Raw genomic sequence first — 17,747 nt, forward strand, 5'->3', positions numbered from 1 at the left:
AGCTCCATGAGAATTACAGTATATAAACAGCCCTGAAACAAAAGAGCAGAAAGATTATCTTCAGACTGGGTGCTCTGAAAATTTATATAATCAAGATGCAAAGAGGTGGATAATTTTGAAATCTCGAAAAAGGTTAAATGTAAGATGCTAAAGATATTCTATCCAGAGGAAGAAGCAAAAACTAAGAACAGTGATCTGAAATACATGACGAATGAGTATAACAATACATAAGCAAACAAGAATGCAAAGTGGTGCACCATTAGAAGTTAAGAAGGGGATTAGAACAGAAATAAAATTTCTACATTTTGGATTTTTATCCTAGAGTAAAATTTGCCATTTTCTTAATAAAATGGTATATAAATCACATATAAACTCAAATGGGAAGGTTTTTTTTTCTTTTTATATAGAAGGCTGTGGATTACACTATTACATTGTTTCTACGGGCAGCATTGTCAAAAACAATATTCTAGCTTTTCATAATATAAACACGTTATATGTAGAAGTGCCAACTAAGTATGAAAACTGCGAAGCCGGCCGGTTTGGCCGAGTGGTTCTAGGCGCTTCAGTCTGGAACTGCGCGACCCCTACGGTCGCAGGTTCGAATCCTGCCTCGGGCATGGATGTGTGTGATGTCCTTAGGTTAGTTAGGATTAAGTAGTTCTAAGTTCTAAGGGAATGATGACCTCAGATGTTAAGTCCCATAGTGCTCAGAGCCATCTGAACCATTTTTTTGAAACTGCGAAGGTAATCGACTTATAGATTCTAAAAAAACATTATTATAATTGTAAATCCAGGAACCAAGCACAACATATCTGTGATAGGAACTACAGAGGAACATGTGATGGTATGGAGGCCACTGCAGCTACTGACATTTTCAGTTGATAAGATTAGCACAGAAATGGAGTGTGTGGGTCATGTCCACAAAAGGATGTGCACCAGGTTGAGATAGTTGAAACAAAGTTTGAGAAACAAGAAACTCTCTGATGTAAATCCAAGGACAGGCTGACGGACAAAATTAATAATGAACTACGACAATACTATGGGACAGCCCAGAGCTTTCCTACATGTGGTCCATGGACCCCTTTGGGGCCCACCAGCTCTTTCTAAGGGGTAAGTGGTCAACCTTTGACAAGAACTTGTAAAAAAATGAGTAAAATTATTAACTAAAAAAAAGTAAAAAGCAAATTCATCATTATAACATTTTTTTCATTTGATAAATATGTTAGGTCATCTTCCCAAGCAGCGGCTGTGTTTCCCAATAGGGGAGTCGTAGTTTAGTGCTGGTGAATGTGGCTTCCCTGCTCAATTGTTTCTGAAACACTCCAGGGATCACATGTCGGCTGGCTCACGGCACCTGAAGTGCAGAAACATATTGCACATGTTATTCTGAAATGGCCTGAGTTCAGTCGACCAATCAGAGCACTCGCTGGAATGTATGCGGTCTGAGACATCACTCAATGTTAAACGTCCTTCGTGAGTGCACTATCTGTTTCATCATCCGTTTTTTGACCAGTTTATTACTTTCAACGTGGATTCATGGCTGAAGTCGGGATCACTGCAGAAGTGAGCAGTTTCTACATCGCATTCACAGCAAGAAAAGCTTCCTGTTGAAATTAATGAGGAGGGAGGACAGCTTACTGAAGAACAATCATACTAAGTGCCACAGCCGGATTTATTATGCAAAAATTCTGCAAGTGCGCCATTAGTAGCAATACATAGCAAAAAGCATAAGGTATAACAAAAGCTATTTAGAAGTATATTTTATCAAGAGAGGGGGGGGGGGGGGGGTAAAGCTCAGCGTATACCTGTGCGCAAGTCCTTCTGAACGGTTTGATAGTTCCAATCAAACTGCACCGTCATTTTGAGGGTGCTCACCCAGACTAAAGAGATTGATTTATTTGAAGAACACTGAATTACCTGCTTCTCAACACTGCATGAAAATTCATGCAAAAACAATTAATGAAAACTCTTTAAAAGCCTCTTTCTTGGTAAGTTATCGAGTGGCGAAGACATGCAAAGCTCACACCATTGTGTAAACCCTCATAAAACAGTGTGACCATGATACTGTTTCTTGTATGCTAGATGAAAAAGCAGTAAAACTCGTATCTTCAGAGTCAATATCAAACAATACTGTAACAAGACGGATAGTTGACATATCAAACAATGTGAAATAATCTCTGGTTTCTTGCATCCAAGACAATTCATTTTCTCTCCCAATAAACGAATCTACAGATGTACATCTACATCTACATGATTACTCTGCAATTCACATTTAAGTGCTTGGCAGAGGGTTCATCGAACCACAATCATACTATCTCCCTACCATTCCACTCCCGAACAGCGCGCAGGAAAAACGAACACCTAAACCTTTCTGTTCGAGCTCTGATTTCTCTTATTTTATTTTGATGATCATTCCTACCTATGTAGGTTGGGCTCTACAAAATATTTTCGCATTCGGAAGAGAAAGTTGGTGACTGAAATTTCGTAAATAGATCTCGCTGCGACGAAAAACGTCTTTGCTTTAATGACTTCCATCCCAACTCGCGTATCATATCTGCTACACTCTCTCCCCTATTACGTGATAATACAAAACGAGCTGCCCTTTTTTGCACCCTTTCGATGTCCTCCGTCAATCCCACCTGGTAAGGATCCCACACCACGCAGCAATATTCTAACAGAGGACGAACAAGTGTAATGTAAGCTGTCTCTTTAGCGGACTTGTTGCATCTTCTAAGTGTCCTGCCAATGAAACGCAACCTTTCACTCGCCTTCCCCACAATATTATCTATGTGGTCTTTCCAACTGAAGTTGTTCATAATTTTTACACCCAGGTACTTAGTTGAATTGACAGCCTTGAGAATTGTACTATTTATCGAGTAATCGAATTCCAACAGATTTCTTTTGGAACTCATGTGGATCACCTCACACTTTTCGTTATTTAGCGTCAACTGCCACCTGCTACACAATACAGCAATCTTTTCTAAATCGCTTTGCAACTGATACTGGTCTTTGGAAGACCTTACTAGACGGTAAATTACAGCATCATCTGCGAACAACCTAAGAGAACTGCTCAGATTGTCAGCCAGGTCATCTATATAGATCAGGAACAGCAGAGGTCCCAGGACGCTTCCCTGGGGAACACCTGATATCACTTCAGTTTTATTCGATGATTTGCCGTCTATTGCTACGAACTGCGACCTTCCTGACAGGAAATCATGAATCCAGTCGCACAACTGAGACGATACCCCATAGGCCCACAGCTTGATTAGAAGTCGCTTGTGAGGAACGGTGTCAAAAGCCTTCCGGAAATCCAGAAACGCGGAATCAACCTGAGATCCCCTGTCGATAGCGGCCATTACTTCGTGCGAATAAAGAGCTAGCTGAGTTGCACAAGAACGATGTTTTCTGAAACCATGCTGATTACGTATCAATAGATTGTTCCCTTCGAGGTGATTCATATTGTTTGAATACAGTATATGCTCCAAAACCCTACTGCAAGCCGACGTCAATGATATAGGTCTGTAGTGGGCTTAGCAATTTTATTGGCTCTTGTCCATTAAGAATTCTTGGGATGTTTCGAGGAGGACCTCTTATTATGCAAACCACTACTGCCAATACAACAGGTATTGAAATATTCTGATTGTTGGACAATTTTTTAAAGACCAGCAACATTTCATGGTCTAATTGCATCGGTGTGTACACAGATGGACCAAAAGCCAATGCAGGTGCAACAGTCGGAGCGATAAATAACATAACAGAAAGTTCAAAGGATTGTGGCAGTAGTCTTCGTGCTCGCCAGAGACATGCTTTAGCTACTAAACAAATGCCTGCTTTCTTCAAGAAAGTTTTAGATGAACCTGTCCAAATTATTAATTACATAAAATCATGGCCATTCAATTCAAGAAGTTTCACAATACTGTGTAAAAATATGGGAAACCTTCATCATTCCCTACTTCGTACAGAAATGATGAGGCTCTCCCACAGAAATACACTCCCTCGATTACATGAATTTAGTTTATGAGTCCTAGCATTACTTTTTGACCATATTACTAAATTAGCAGCTCTTATTAACGAGTAAAATTGGCAATACACACATGCTTATTTGCTTATTTGCCAGATATTTTCCCCAAAATGAAAGAAGTGAATATTGCACTGCAAGCAAAAAGCATAATAACGGTCACTGCCAACAGCAAAGTTCAAGTGTTCAAGAGGAAAATCAATTTTTGGGCAGAGAGTGTTGAGGAGGGGGAGGTCAAGTGTTTTCTTCTTCTCAACAATTTTTTGAAAGACAAGACAATGGAGCTTGGGAATAATTTATGTCATGAAATCCTCAAACATCTCTCTGAAGCTTGACATCATAGCTGTAGCATTATTTCCTAACAGCTAAAGATGAGAAGCTGCAGGAATATGAATGGGTCGTCAAAAAGTCAAACACTCTATCGTTGAATGAATATGAGTTGTAGATTGAAATTTCCACAGACTCAACCTCAACATCTATTTTCAACAGTGACACTTACTCACACTTTTGAATCTATTTGGAAAACAAAAAAATGCATTCCTTCGTTGAAAAACCAAAAGTATTCTATTTCCAATTGCCACAACATACAAGTCTATATCTGGATTCTAAATCTAAGCCACCAATAAAACTAAGTACCGCAGCTGTCTACACACTGAACCAGATGTTCATCTCCACTTGTCAAGTACTGAAGCTGACTTTTCAAACTTGGGTCCAGGCGAAGCACCCTCAACCTTCACATTAAGATTCCATTATTATTCCTACAGACTCATCTCTAGGGAAAAAAACACATGTTGCTTCATCAACAAGCAGTGAATGTTCCCGGACTATAACTTTTGTATGTATTTTGTTTGTGTTTTCCACAACTACTTAATATTTAACTGAATTCTGTTAGTATTGATATACCTGTTCTGAAAATTAAAATGATATTCAATGAGCATTGCTTTTCTTTGCAATATATTCTCCCCCACTCAATTAGAAATATGGCTTGCCTAGTGCATTGAACAATGGGAGTAAATCTAACAGCAAGTATCTGAAAACAGAGGGAATTCAGATGAATGGGAAAATTGTTAGTTTCAAGTTGTTTCCATTCATCTTTAAATCAAAGTATCTTGATTCATTATGGGGATAGTGGAAAAGTGGCACTTTCATTAAGAAGTTTCCAATTCCCATGGACTTCATGCTGAATTTCACCAGTTACTGAATGCTTGACTGACAAGGAGTCCGACACAAATTTTTTCCTGAAAAAGGGGTCCGCCAGCTAATAAGGTTGGGAAGCCCTGGGCTAGCCATTACAAAATAACATTGGTGACTTGTTCAGAATGAACCAGGCAGTATTATGGACTACCTTCTTCCACAAACTGGTAAGAGCTGATAAAACAGTCAATTTGACCTCCTGAACTAGATTCGTAGTGCAAGTATCACAATGTCCTATACTCAAAATACCTCATTTGGTCATAAACAATCCATCCTAGCAGCAGTGATGGAAGTCGTAAAGCCCATTTACAGAGATGTGGTAATCTTGATGATGGATCCCCAGGCTACCACCTGTAACACAGCAACCAACCACAGTCATATGCCAAGCGCTGCCAAAGTTCCGACCTGCTAATGACACTATCTGTGGAGACTGAATGAAAACAATCCAGCATCAAAATAAACAAAATGTGTTGTTTTTAACTGAACCTGAGGAAGCTGCAACAGTACCACATGGCACCAGCCTCGCCACCAGAGGTGTAAGCATCATCTTAAACAATGCTGCCACCATGGCATCACCTCGCTTCCATGAGTCACTTGCCCCTGGAGCACCGAGTTGGTATCCTTCCAGCACCCAGATATTTAAGTAGCTACCTTACCGCTCTTCAGGCAGTTCACAGTCTAGGCGTAAGCCAGCTGCATCTAGCATCTCACCAAATTGACTTAACATCACCAATCTAATAAGATGTATTTCACTGTAGTATCCGCAAGCTCCTACTGTCCTTAAGCTCCCACCTCACTGGACCTCCTCTCAACCCTCCTCGAGCAGCCTAATAATCTCCACCGATCAAGGCCTCAAGGACTTCATTTGTGTAAGAACATTCTAGTGCAACAGAAATGATTGACATTCAATGTCTGCCTTTTAGCACAGACTGACACCCCAAGGTAACTGTTATTGCATTCTGTTGCTTAGACTTAATGAATATACAGTTGTTCTTTGCTACCTGGGCACTTGAATCGTAGTGTGTTCTTCCCCACAGTCAGCACGCTACACCTGACTTGTTGGAGATGTTTCTACATAGGGAGATTCAGAATCCAAATGAGTCTTTCAATGATCTCAAATAGACTTGCACACCAAAAAAATGTCTTTGCTGGGAGGAAAACACTAATATTGCAGCGTGGTTGAGGAGGGGGGGGGGGGGGGAGGATGGGGGACGAGAGAAAGGTAAGGCGGGTTTGTTTGCTTTACTGTTATTGCTTTAAATTACGACAACACTGGTGAGATGGATGGGGCTACTGCATATGGGAACTAATCCCAGAGTAAACTGCATCTGAGAACTTCAATGGATGACAAGCTTTGCATTGACAAAGCACAGAATGCAGCAGAAATGGCTATAAAGGAGTCCAGACGGAAGAAAAGAATGAAATCAACACAGAATTATCAAGAGAATGATACACACCATGGTGGAGGGTACCTCAGAGTGAGTTAAAAAATTAAAAGTCATAAATTAAGTAAGTTTTAGTTGTTTCAAACTTTAGAAGCTGTTTCAGAAAATTTACATTTTCAGTTGCATTATTACCAGAGATCTCAGGAACCACTTATAGAGTAGAGTATTCAAATGCAAAAGAGCAGAAAGGGCACCTTTATATAGGTCACTGGCCATAATCATGCACAAAAACACACACAACCCAAACCAACCCCCTTCCCCATGTTATTTTAGTGGCTCCACATGGATTATGCAATGATTGCCTTGGGGTCATTTTACCTACTATTTCACCACTGCCTTTTATTATATTGTTATTGACTTTGTTTATGCTGTTTTTATGTTCAACAACATCTCTCTTTTTGATTTGTGGCCTTGAACTTGGAGCTGCAAACTTTAAAAATCTTATGTTGCACAAAGTCTGTAAAAATCTCATGAAAGTATGAAAATGCACATGTATTAATCCATGTGGTTTGTTACTTTAACACATTACCAAAAATGGGAAGTATATCTGTAATCTAATTCACATTTTATTCATGTCTGCACTTATCTGTCACTTATTAAACAGAGTGCACTGTTATTGTGCTTTGACTGCAATCTGAAGGCGGCTGGGTAATTTACCTTCTTACCGGTGACTGTGTCACTGCTAGTACGCACCAATACTTAGTACAAGTGTGTACTATCTGACATATACACGGTACTGATGTTTAGCAATTGGTGCGTATTACTCATGTGTATTACTGCATTTCTACTGTACAGGTCAGCGCGACAGAATGTCAATCCTAAGGGCCCGGGTTCGATTCCCGGCTGGGTCAGAGGTTTTCTCCGCTCAGGGACTGGGTGTTGTAGCGAACAGTCTACCCGACAGGAGGCCCTAGTCACACGACATTTACATTTTTTACTGTGGTTCTCAATTTTTGATCTACTGAAGTAATGTGCAACATACGGTTATTTTTATTTTCTTACAAAAAATATTTTTGGAATATTTGCAACTAATTGTATATTCCATGTTTACACTTATTTTATGACAGATCCAATAATGGTAGACAGCCAATATGTGTTGTCAAATTAGGAATAATCAAGTGTGACCAAGATGGCAAAAAATAAATTGATTGTTTGAATACTCAAATTTCAGGGAGTCCCAACACACTGAGTCTACTGAACTACAATAAGAACATAATGTAAAGTATAATTAAAATTATTTAGGAGAAAGTACATAAAATTTTACATAACTTTAATGACATAGTTAAAGAATTGTATTTCCCTAACCAGTGGCTGAAATGCAACAATTTCAGTTCTGCACACTAAGAACATAACATGTACTGTTTTGTAACAAAATCATGTTCGTTACAATAGTAACTTCTGAAATATGGGGAAGCCAAGTAACCACATTTAAAATTGTCAATATGGGGCTTTCTAGCTCCCCTTATGGACCAACACAGTGGTTGTATCACAATGTCAGTGTTAATGTAATTCCTAGTGAAAAATGACAGCACCAAGCAGACAGGAACCAGCAGTGTGTAATACTGTATAATCACAACTACGTTTATGCTTCAAATTCCTCGTTCAATTCTAAAACATCACCCTTCACATTTACAGACCCCTGCCTCAGCAATAGTAATGGCAGAACAATTGAGTGGAAATTTGGAGAATATTTTACGTAAATTACCTGATCATGTTATAGTTTCAAGTGGAGATTTTAACTTGCCACCTACAGACCTGGGAGCTCAAGTGATTATGATGTATAGTAGGAACGGAGAATCAAGCACCTTATTCAAAAATTACCTTGAGCAATTTATCAGAGAACCAATTCGTGAAGATAACATCTTAGACCTGCTGATGACAATGAGACTCGAACTTTTCAACTCAGGGGAATCTGTGATTATAAGGCTGTTACAGCTTCACTGAATATGGTTGTCAATAGAAATACAAAGAAGGACAAGAAAATATTTCTTTTTAGCGAGAGCAACAAGAGACAGCTTTCACATTACCTAGCAGGTCATCAGGGAAATTTCATCGCCACCACTGACACTGTTGAGCATAAATGGGAAAAGTCCACGATAAAAGTACATACACTGTAGTCAATTATGTCCTGAGTAAAATTGTGAGGGATGGAAAAAAAGACACAAAGATTTGACAACCGTGTTAGGAAGCTGCTACGAAAGCAAAAGACATCTTTACTGCAAATTTAAATGTAACCAAAGTCTCACAGATAAACAAAAATTAAATGAAGCCTAAATTAGCATAAAGAGGGCTATGCGTGAAGTGTTCAACAAATACAAGAGTAGAACTATAGCTACCAACTTGACATAAAACCCTAAAAAGTTCTAGTCTTGTGTCAAATCAGTAAATGCATCTAAGCAATCTGTCCAGACACTCAGTGAACAAAAAGACACTGAAACAGAAATGACACAGAAAAGGCCAAAATACTAAACATCTTTTTCAAAAACTGCTTCACAGAGGAGGATTGCACTACAGTTTCTCCTTTAGCTTGTTGCACAAACAACGAAACGGCAGATATTGAAATAAGTGCCAAGGTATAAAAAGCAACAGAATTTGCTCAACAGAGGAAAGACCACTGGACCTCATGGGAGACCAAATAGATTCTACACAGAGTATGTGAAAGAACTTGTCCCTCTTCTAGCAGCAGCTTACAGTAGGTCTCTTGAGGAGCGAAGCATTACTAATGATTGAAAAAAAGCACAGATCATTCCCGTTTTCAAGAAGTGTTGTTGAACAGATGCACAAAATTATAGGCTTATATCTCTCACGTGGATTGTTTTAGAATCATGTTTTATGTTCTTGTATTATGACATTTCTAGAGACAGAAAATCTCCTCTGTAGGAACAAACATGGATTCAGAAAACAATGTTTGTGTATAACCCAGTTCACTTTATTTGAACACTAGACACAGAATGCAGTCGATACAGACACCCATATAGATACCATTTTCCTTGACTTCCGAAAGACTTTCATTCCAGTTCCACGCTGCCACCTGATGAATAAAATGTGTAAGGAATATCAGACCAACTGTGTGCCTGGACTGAAGAGTTTCTAGCTAACAGAACACAGCATGTCATTATGAATGGAGGGAAATCTTCAGATGTAAATGTAACTTCGAACACACCTCAGGGGAGTGTCGCAGGACCATTACTTTCCACAGTACATATAAATGACCTATTAGGTAACGTCATAAGTTCCATGAGGCTTTACTGTGTTGTGAATACCTAGACAGTTACCACATGATTATAAAATTGCAGAACAATCAATGGAAGCAGTTACTTCCATAAAATATCTAGAAATACAAATAGATTTGAAGTGGAACCACCACATAAAAGGCAAATGCCAGACAGAGATTCATTGGAAGAATCCTCAGTAAATGTACTCCATCAACAAAGGATGTAGCTTACAAAAAACAAAACACTTGTTCAACTAATATCCACACACAGCTTGTCAGTATGGGATATGTACCAGATAGGAATGATAGAGGAAATAGAGAAGATTCAAATAAGAGCAGTACACATTGTTACAGGTTCAATTAGAAACAACAAACATCTCACAGAGATGCTCAGCCGACTCCCGTGGCAGAAGCTCCAAGAGAGGCAGTCTGCATCACATTATGATCCACCATTAAAGTTCCAAGGGCACACATTCCTAGAAGAGTCAACCAACATATTGCTTCCTCCTACGTATATATATCGCGAAAAGACGATGAACATAAAATAAGAGAGATTCGAACCTCCCTAGAGGCCTATTGGCAATCGTTTCTCCCATGAACCCTACATCACTGCAACAGGAAGAGTGGGAAGCAACCCTAGTACACAATGTACCCTCTGCCACACACCATAATGCAGACTGCAGAGTATATATGTACATGTTGAACCCAACAGAGAATTTCTAACTAACATGACATGTAATGCTCTTTTGGCATGTGATGATGTGTATGTGCAAACAAAGGTTCTCCTTCTTGATGGGCTCAATGAAACACTATGAATGAACTGACCTGTTCCATAGCTCAATGTGTAGGACAGATTGAAAGGTGACAATCTGATTGTGAGTTGATGAATAGGTATTGAAAGCTTCAGTTGATTCACATGTTTTACAATGTCGGTTCATATTCCTGAAGGTTCAAGATGCTACTAATTATAGGCATATTCACTTAATACTGGTATGGCAGTGAACAAAAGTATGTAGAAAGACATAAGCTGCCCAATAGAGATTGCTTTAGGGTGATTCAATGCCAAGTGGTATATTTTTAGATACAGTTCTCACTCGATCATCTCAAATTTTGTTCAGATTTGAAGAGCAAGCTTGCTGAACAACCAAAGGATGATTTACAAATTTCTAGCTTCCAAATTTTAACACTTTGTAAGTAGTTGCACTTTAGTGGTGGGTAAAGAAATGTCATGGCAACATTTCAAAACTTTCAGCAATGTTCAAAGTGTTATGATTCAGTGGATAATTGACAAAAAGCTGCACACCTTGGCAAAATAGTTTAACAGTTTGGATTGTGCACATTCTGTAAGTTTTGTCAGTAGACTTACTAATTTTGCCCCAAATGTCACTGACAGTTGTCAGTGAATTAGTATATTTTGTCGCAACAAAACTTCTCCCAAGTTGAAGAGGCTTGATCTAGTTATGTAGCTGGTTTAGAAATCTCTCCTTTTGTGACCTTTTGTCATGGTTGGGGTTATAGGTTTTTAGGATACAGGGGGCTGAAGTCACCCAAAACCAAATTTGCTGCCAAGGTAAGTGAATTTTGAACCCTTATATCTCGGAACAGGCACCTGTCCCAGACTTGTGTTAATTCCCAATAATGCTCTTTTCCTTGAAGGTCTATAATTATCTTGTTAAATTGACATGCAAATCAATATTTTGGAGTATCAAAAAACAAAGGATTTTTTAAAGCAGTGTTAAGTCGCAATATAATTAAAAGCTTGCGTTGATCCATTATGGCTTTTTCCATGACAAGTTAATAAAAAATTAGCATCCCTATAGCCACTGGATCACACCCAATAACCAGATCCAAGGCCACCAATGGTGGGGGGACTTCTTCCAGGTTTCCAACCTTGCTAGTGGTCTGCATAGTAAAGGTTCACAAGCCTTTGGAGGAAGTACGCAGCATTTCCCAAGCATGATGTTTGGGTATCTTTATGATTGCCATGGCGAAATAACTATATTCTTGAACATTTTTCATCAATTATAGTGATGACTGGTACTCGGAAACTATACTGCTGACCCAATGTTGTTGGAGATAGCTCCAGTAGACTTTTGACAATGTGCTGATTCAGCTTGTATTTTTTGAACTGACAAGCTAAACAATCTCAACAGGCCACAAGCATGCATGAAATAGATAAGTGTGTAATGAGATTTCACAAACACTGCCAACCCACCAGCTGTTTTCAGACATGTATACAATATACTGCCCTGTTTGTAGTGTTGAAATCATAAATTCTGGGGCATCATCAGTTTGTTCTGATATTTCAGCAACACATGGCAGTATTTTCAGATCAATTGGAATGCACTTGTGATTTTCTCTTGTTCCAGCAGACCAAAGAAAACCTTTCTTCATGACAAGTTCTGGAATTCAATGTGGGATTTCTCAACAAAAATTAAGTTTTATTCAAGTTTTGCTCACAGAATCCATGAAAACCAAAGGTGTGAGGATTTGGTTGACCTTTGGGCCCTGTAGGCTAGCTCTCACAGCCTATTATATTACAGCATCCTGGACAACAAAGCCATAATTCTCTGCAAAATAAAGCAGTGGAATTACTTCACTGGGCTTGAGATTTTGCCTCATACTTTTGATATATTGTGTTAGATTTGTTGAAACAGCACCAAAATGATACATTGCTAGTGTGGAAAAGTATTCCTGAAGCAGCCCTGGAAGTCAAAGTTGTGACATCGGGCAATTATTTTTGAGATCCACTGTCGCCCAATTGAACAATACTTGATGAAATTTTTCAGCCGACTTGTCAGAGTTGCATTAACCAACCTCAAATTTCCCGATGATAACTCTTCTTTTAAAAACAATAGTTCTGCACATCTTCACTTACTGAAGCAATCAGGTATACAAATCAGTAACCTACAAAAGTACACTTCGATTTAATTTTTAAATTGGATTGCTTTTTTCTTGTGTGACATGATTCTAAAAAGTTGAAAACATACAGAATACACCTAATGTTGGCAAAAGTGGCCTTACTGGTGCACTGTGGCTTTTCCATTGTGTGTTGCTCTTGGTAACTGATTGCAGATGAATGATAAAAAGTGAACATGATGGATAGTAATTCAGTAGCTAATTAGAATACTCATTTATAATTTCCTATTGTCCATAAATTGAGGTAGCCAGTATTTTGTTCCATTAAGGTAGAATTAACTACACTGCTGGAATTTTTGGTGAAATTGGAAATAAGATATAAAAGTAGCTCATTGCAATGACATACCTACATCTCAGACTAAGTTATGCATCAAACTATGACGGCAATCCCATTATCGTGATGAGATCCACTGGATTCGCAAACTCAAAACCAAATTGTCACTCTGCAAGCTAACCTTGGCCTTCGGTTTCTTTACAGGCCAATCTGTCTGCACATTTCGTTTTCTACCATTCATTTTTCCTGGCTTTGCCAAATCTCAGTCAAACTCACATTCCAAACTAATCTAGACTTTGGGCCTCAGTACAAGTCAGCCTGCCAGCAAGTCGAGTTTTCTTCCTTACATCTATAAGAGGAACAAATCATCTGCATGTTCCCTCAAAATCAATCATCAGATTCAGTCATTCTGACTGGCTGTCATAAGCTATCACCTGATTGGCTACAACTGACAGAAACAAATTACAACAGTAGCCTATAGTGGGAGGGCTTGGTACACCACAAGTGCACTTTACCTAAAAATTCTTGTTATCGAGAGAATAATACCTAAACAATAAAATGTAAAACTTTTATTATAGTATATTTGATGTGAGAGAAGACTAAGTTTGATAAAAATTAACTTTTCATCTTTAAAAACCAACAGTCATTTGTACAAAAAACTTTACTGGATATTGCAGAACTTCAATGAAACACAGCATTCATGGGAATTTAATGTCACAGAGGAAAAGATGTCCTTTAACACAAGATTGGATCAAGTGTCCCTTCTGAGACACAAGGTTTAAAAAATCACTTTGCCAGCAAATTTGTTTTCAGACATCTTCGATAGAATATCTTAAAAACTATGAACCCAGAAGAGATAAAACTAACAGGTTTCGAAATAAGCTAATAAGCAATAATCTCACAAAAAGATATATTTCTGAACCAACCGCATAAAGGTGCATTAACAACTTTCAATGCTACCTGGAACACAAATGCAATATAAAATTTACAGAATGTTCACAACTCAAACTATTAAACTATCTTTCCAGGGTTTGTGTAGCTTTATCACAATTATCCACCAAATTACAGCATTTCAAAACTGGCAAAAATTTCTGAAATGTCACTACAGCACTCATGTAACTTTCACATAAAAGGCCACTGCTCACAAAGTTGGAAGCTGATCCTTTGGTCGATTAGTAAACCTGCACACCAAATGAATGACATCTGGTATGATCACGTGCAGATCCTTCTTGTTAATTTGTATTTCATTTGACAACTCGAACTGTCTCCTTTACTCCTAAAGTATTTACCTAAATTCAGTGTATTTGGTGTCTGTTCTTTTGGGCATGTCATAAAGAACAAACACCTTTTTGATCCTGCAGCCACTACGAATCAAGATACAAAGGAATTATGCCAGTGGGCATTGATTTAAATCAATGCCGACTGGTGGCTAATGTCTTTAATTCCTTGGTGTATTTACATTCTACCTGAATTTTTCTACAAAATTAATTTAGGGTATTGTATACTATCAATGGTGATGTGCTTTACATAAAATGTATATAAATTACACATTTCCAATCTGCAGAGCACCAAATGTTCCAGAAAATAACAGATAACCTAAATATGAATAACTGGACACCAATTTCAACCCCCCCCCCCCCCCCCAGTACCACCAAATGCATGTCCAGTGCCTTAACAAATGTGTCACTGAGCATGATGATATTCGAGTCATGTTACATAAGCAATAAATTTGCATGTGACAGCTGAACTAAAAGCACCTCATTCCTAGCACTTCTGAGCTTTCCATACTACTTCAACACCAGAGAAAGTCTGTGACACCAATATAGCATAATCTATTAGGTTTCCATACATTACCATGAATAAGACTGACACAAGTAACATAACATGTTTAACTCAATTTTCATTTACTTACAGTACATAAATATTGCTGAATCTAATGACTGTTGTACCAGTTAATGCTTATAAACACAACATCAATAAGTTTCTTGTTTGGAATTATTCCGTGCTATAACAGCATCAAAGCTGAAATTAATTATTTGTGTAGTGATCAGTCCATGGTCCTGTTCAAACATAAAACACATTTGATTATCAATGAACCCCAACTCCTAAACAGTAACATTAAGATGTAACCAGTTACAAATACCTCAACAATGGAGACAGTTGATCAGATTGTCTGGAATTTGATTCACACTTTGTGGGTATTTTTTATATTTTATTTATTTATTATTACTTCACTGCGTCCAAGCCTCTTCCACAGATATAGTGATGCAAAGCGTTTTCAAAGTCATTAGAATGATGATTCTTGATATGCTATAATACATCTCAAAGCACGACACCCTGCATAAGCAGTGAAGAGAATAACATACATCGAGGACATACATTAGCAATTTTCAATAATAAGATTGCCTTCTACATATGGACTTCTAAAAATGAGATCAGGATCCAACACCGACTTTGCAGAACACCAATGCTTGAAACCTGGATACATCTGTCCAATAAGTGGTGAAATAAATACTGGACCAGCAGACCAACATCTACGTCCAAAATTTTTCTGCAGCAATGATTCAAATTCTGCCATTTCTGCAGAATAAGATATCATCAAATTCTTGTTGCAGAACCAGTCAGTCCATATTGTGCATGTACTAACATCTGTATATGGGCAAAGCAATGGTTTGCGCAGATCTAGATCTTTGTTTGTCTGGAAACACAACACAATGGGGGTTGAACAGAAATGTTTATGCTTCTCAGCCCAACTCCTGATCTCCTGCATAAGTGTAGGTAAATGTTCTCTAGGAATTGACCATTTTATCCCTTTGCAATAACTCTCAACAGACACAAATTTCTGCGGTTTAAAACAAAAACCAGTTCTGCACGATGCTGCTTTCATCACCAGTCCAAACTGCTGACGTGAAAGGTATGCTGAAGCATCAGGGTAATACCACGAAATGTATGGGCTGACACGAGTTACTATCTGATACATAAGTATATAAGCTGTCTCTATAACTTTCTTCCACAATGGCTGGTAAAACCCTTGATGCAAACGTATTGGATAATGATTTGTAACAGCTATCCTGTTTATAAGAGGGTACCAAAGTAACTCACTGTATAGAGCTGCTGACAGTCTCTCAGATATTCCTGATATTTCTTTCACTGTGCATACATATGTGACCTGTTGAGCTAGATGTATTGGTACACATTTCAAAGTAACAGATGCAACAATACCTACACAACCAAGGCCACACACAACATGCTGCAATGTTGGACACACAGTTCCGTTTCCATCACATTTTCCACTCTGATCAACAACGTGTTCTGCACAGGGCCACATACAATCAATGGTATCGCCGTGTAAGGACACTACTTTGCACGCTTTAATACATTGTGCAATTGTACCATTGGCACCTATTAGGCCTATAGAAACAGCATCAATAACAGCCATATCTGGCAATGTTCCATACAGTTCTAGCGTAGCGTTGAAATATTCGACGCACTTCAAAATTTCTTTAAGTGTAACTCCAGCTTCTACAGTCAAAATTTGTTCCGCTGGGTCGTACCAGAGGATACGTCTTAAATTGTTTAGAGATATCAGCACATCTCCGTTTTCACTAACTGGATACGTTCCTCCACAGCATTTCACCGTAACACAGTTTTCTTTCACCTGTTTCAGTATTTTGAATACATCAACTAAATCTTTCGGGTAAAACGTCACTCTACGCCTTCGACTGGACATAATGAGCAACAAAAATGAAAAATACACACTGTTTTTTAATCAGTTCAAGAAAACTTTGTCATTTTGTTTAAAGTGAGAAAACATAAAGAGCTCCAAATAATCACTTACACAAATGAAAACAAAATAATTCTCCTACTACCTACTATATTGTCAACAAACAACAATATCTGTGATCTTTCGCGGATATATGTTTCAATCCAAGTGTACACAGCTAAAGTCTTTGCCGTAGAATTACCCGCACAAATCTACAGGTGTCAAATTCATTACAAATAAAAGTTAACGTCTGTGACGTGGAAACCAACATCCGTAAGAGTGTAATGTTGCTTCCTGATCAGTGTACAAAAACACGAGTTTTCATTTGAGTGAATGCGAGGGGCAATGAAATTAAGTGGACCACCCGGCTTCAGATAACATCACTGTGCGTATACTTGGTGTATTCTACCATTATGAAAGTGGCTGTTAAGACATGTGCTCTGCATTCCTAATCCCATAACGCTTGCTTATTCTCATTTCAATTGCTTTCTTTGTTGTTTTATATATGTTGCTGGAATTTACAGAATTTTTGTATAGTTTATGCTATTAAAGAGATGAAGACAGTAAGCAGGTAGAAAATGATGTAGATTGCACTAGTTATTCGGAGACAGCGTGGCTTGCACGGAGTAGAGTAATGTGGAGAGCTGCATCAAATCTATCTATCGACTGAAGATAACAACAACAACATTGTTAGATTATATTACATTCAGTTTTCGTTCCATAGACCCAAAAATGAGATTATTCTCGTGGGTATGCAACATGTCAGAAATTATAACATAAAACATCTGAATATAACACTTACTACCCTTAACATTTGTCTTAAGATTGTCAGTATAGGTGAATACATTACAGTAAACTGGAACTGGTAATATTTACAGAATTAATACAGTGTCAGAATGAAACACTGTTATGCACTTTTA

At 38.2% G+C, this 17,747-nt stretch overlaps 1 protein-coding gene across 8 annotated transcripts in view; it reads right to left on the reverse strand.

Annotated features, from left to right (window-relative positions):
* The window catches only part of LOC126161681 (L-gulonolactone oxidase-like), a 137,429-nt gene extending 120,469 nt beyond the window's left edge, over positions 1-16,960 (reverse strand). For all 8 annotated transcript variants that reach the window (XM_049917695.1, XM_049917692.1, XM_049917694.1 and 5 more), the window contains exons 1-2: positions 15,208-16,960; positions 14,977-15,124 (exon numbers count right to left, since the gene is read on the reverse strand). In XM_049917695.1, coding sequence (XP_049773652.1) covers positions 15,445-16,794 — 1,350 coding nt within the window. In that variant the 5' untranslated portion in view covers positions 16,795-16,960 and the 3' untranslated portion in view covers positions 14,977-15,124; positions 15,208-15,444. The remainder of the gene's footprint in view (positions 1-14,976; positions 15,125-15,207) is intronic.
* Positions 16,961-17,747: the final 787 nt, after the last annotated feature.

The sequence above is a fragment of the Schistocerca cancellata genome, chromosome 2 (genome assembly GCF_023864275.1).
Source record: "Schistocerca cancellata isolate TAMUIC-IGC-003103 chromosome 2, iqSchCanc2.1, whole genome shotgun sequence".
Lineage (NCBI taxonomy): Eukaryota > Metazoa > Arthropoda > Insecta > Orthoptera > Acrididae > Schistocerca > Schistocerca cancellata.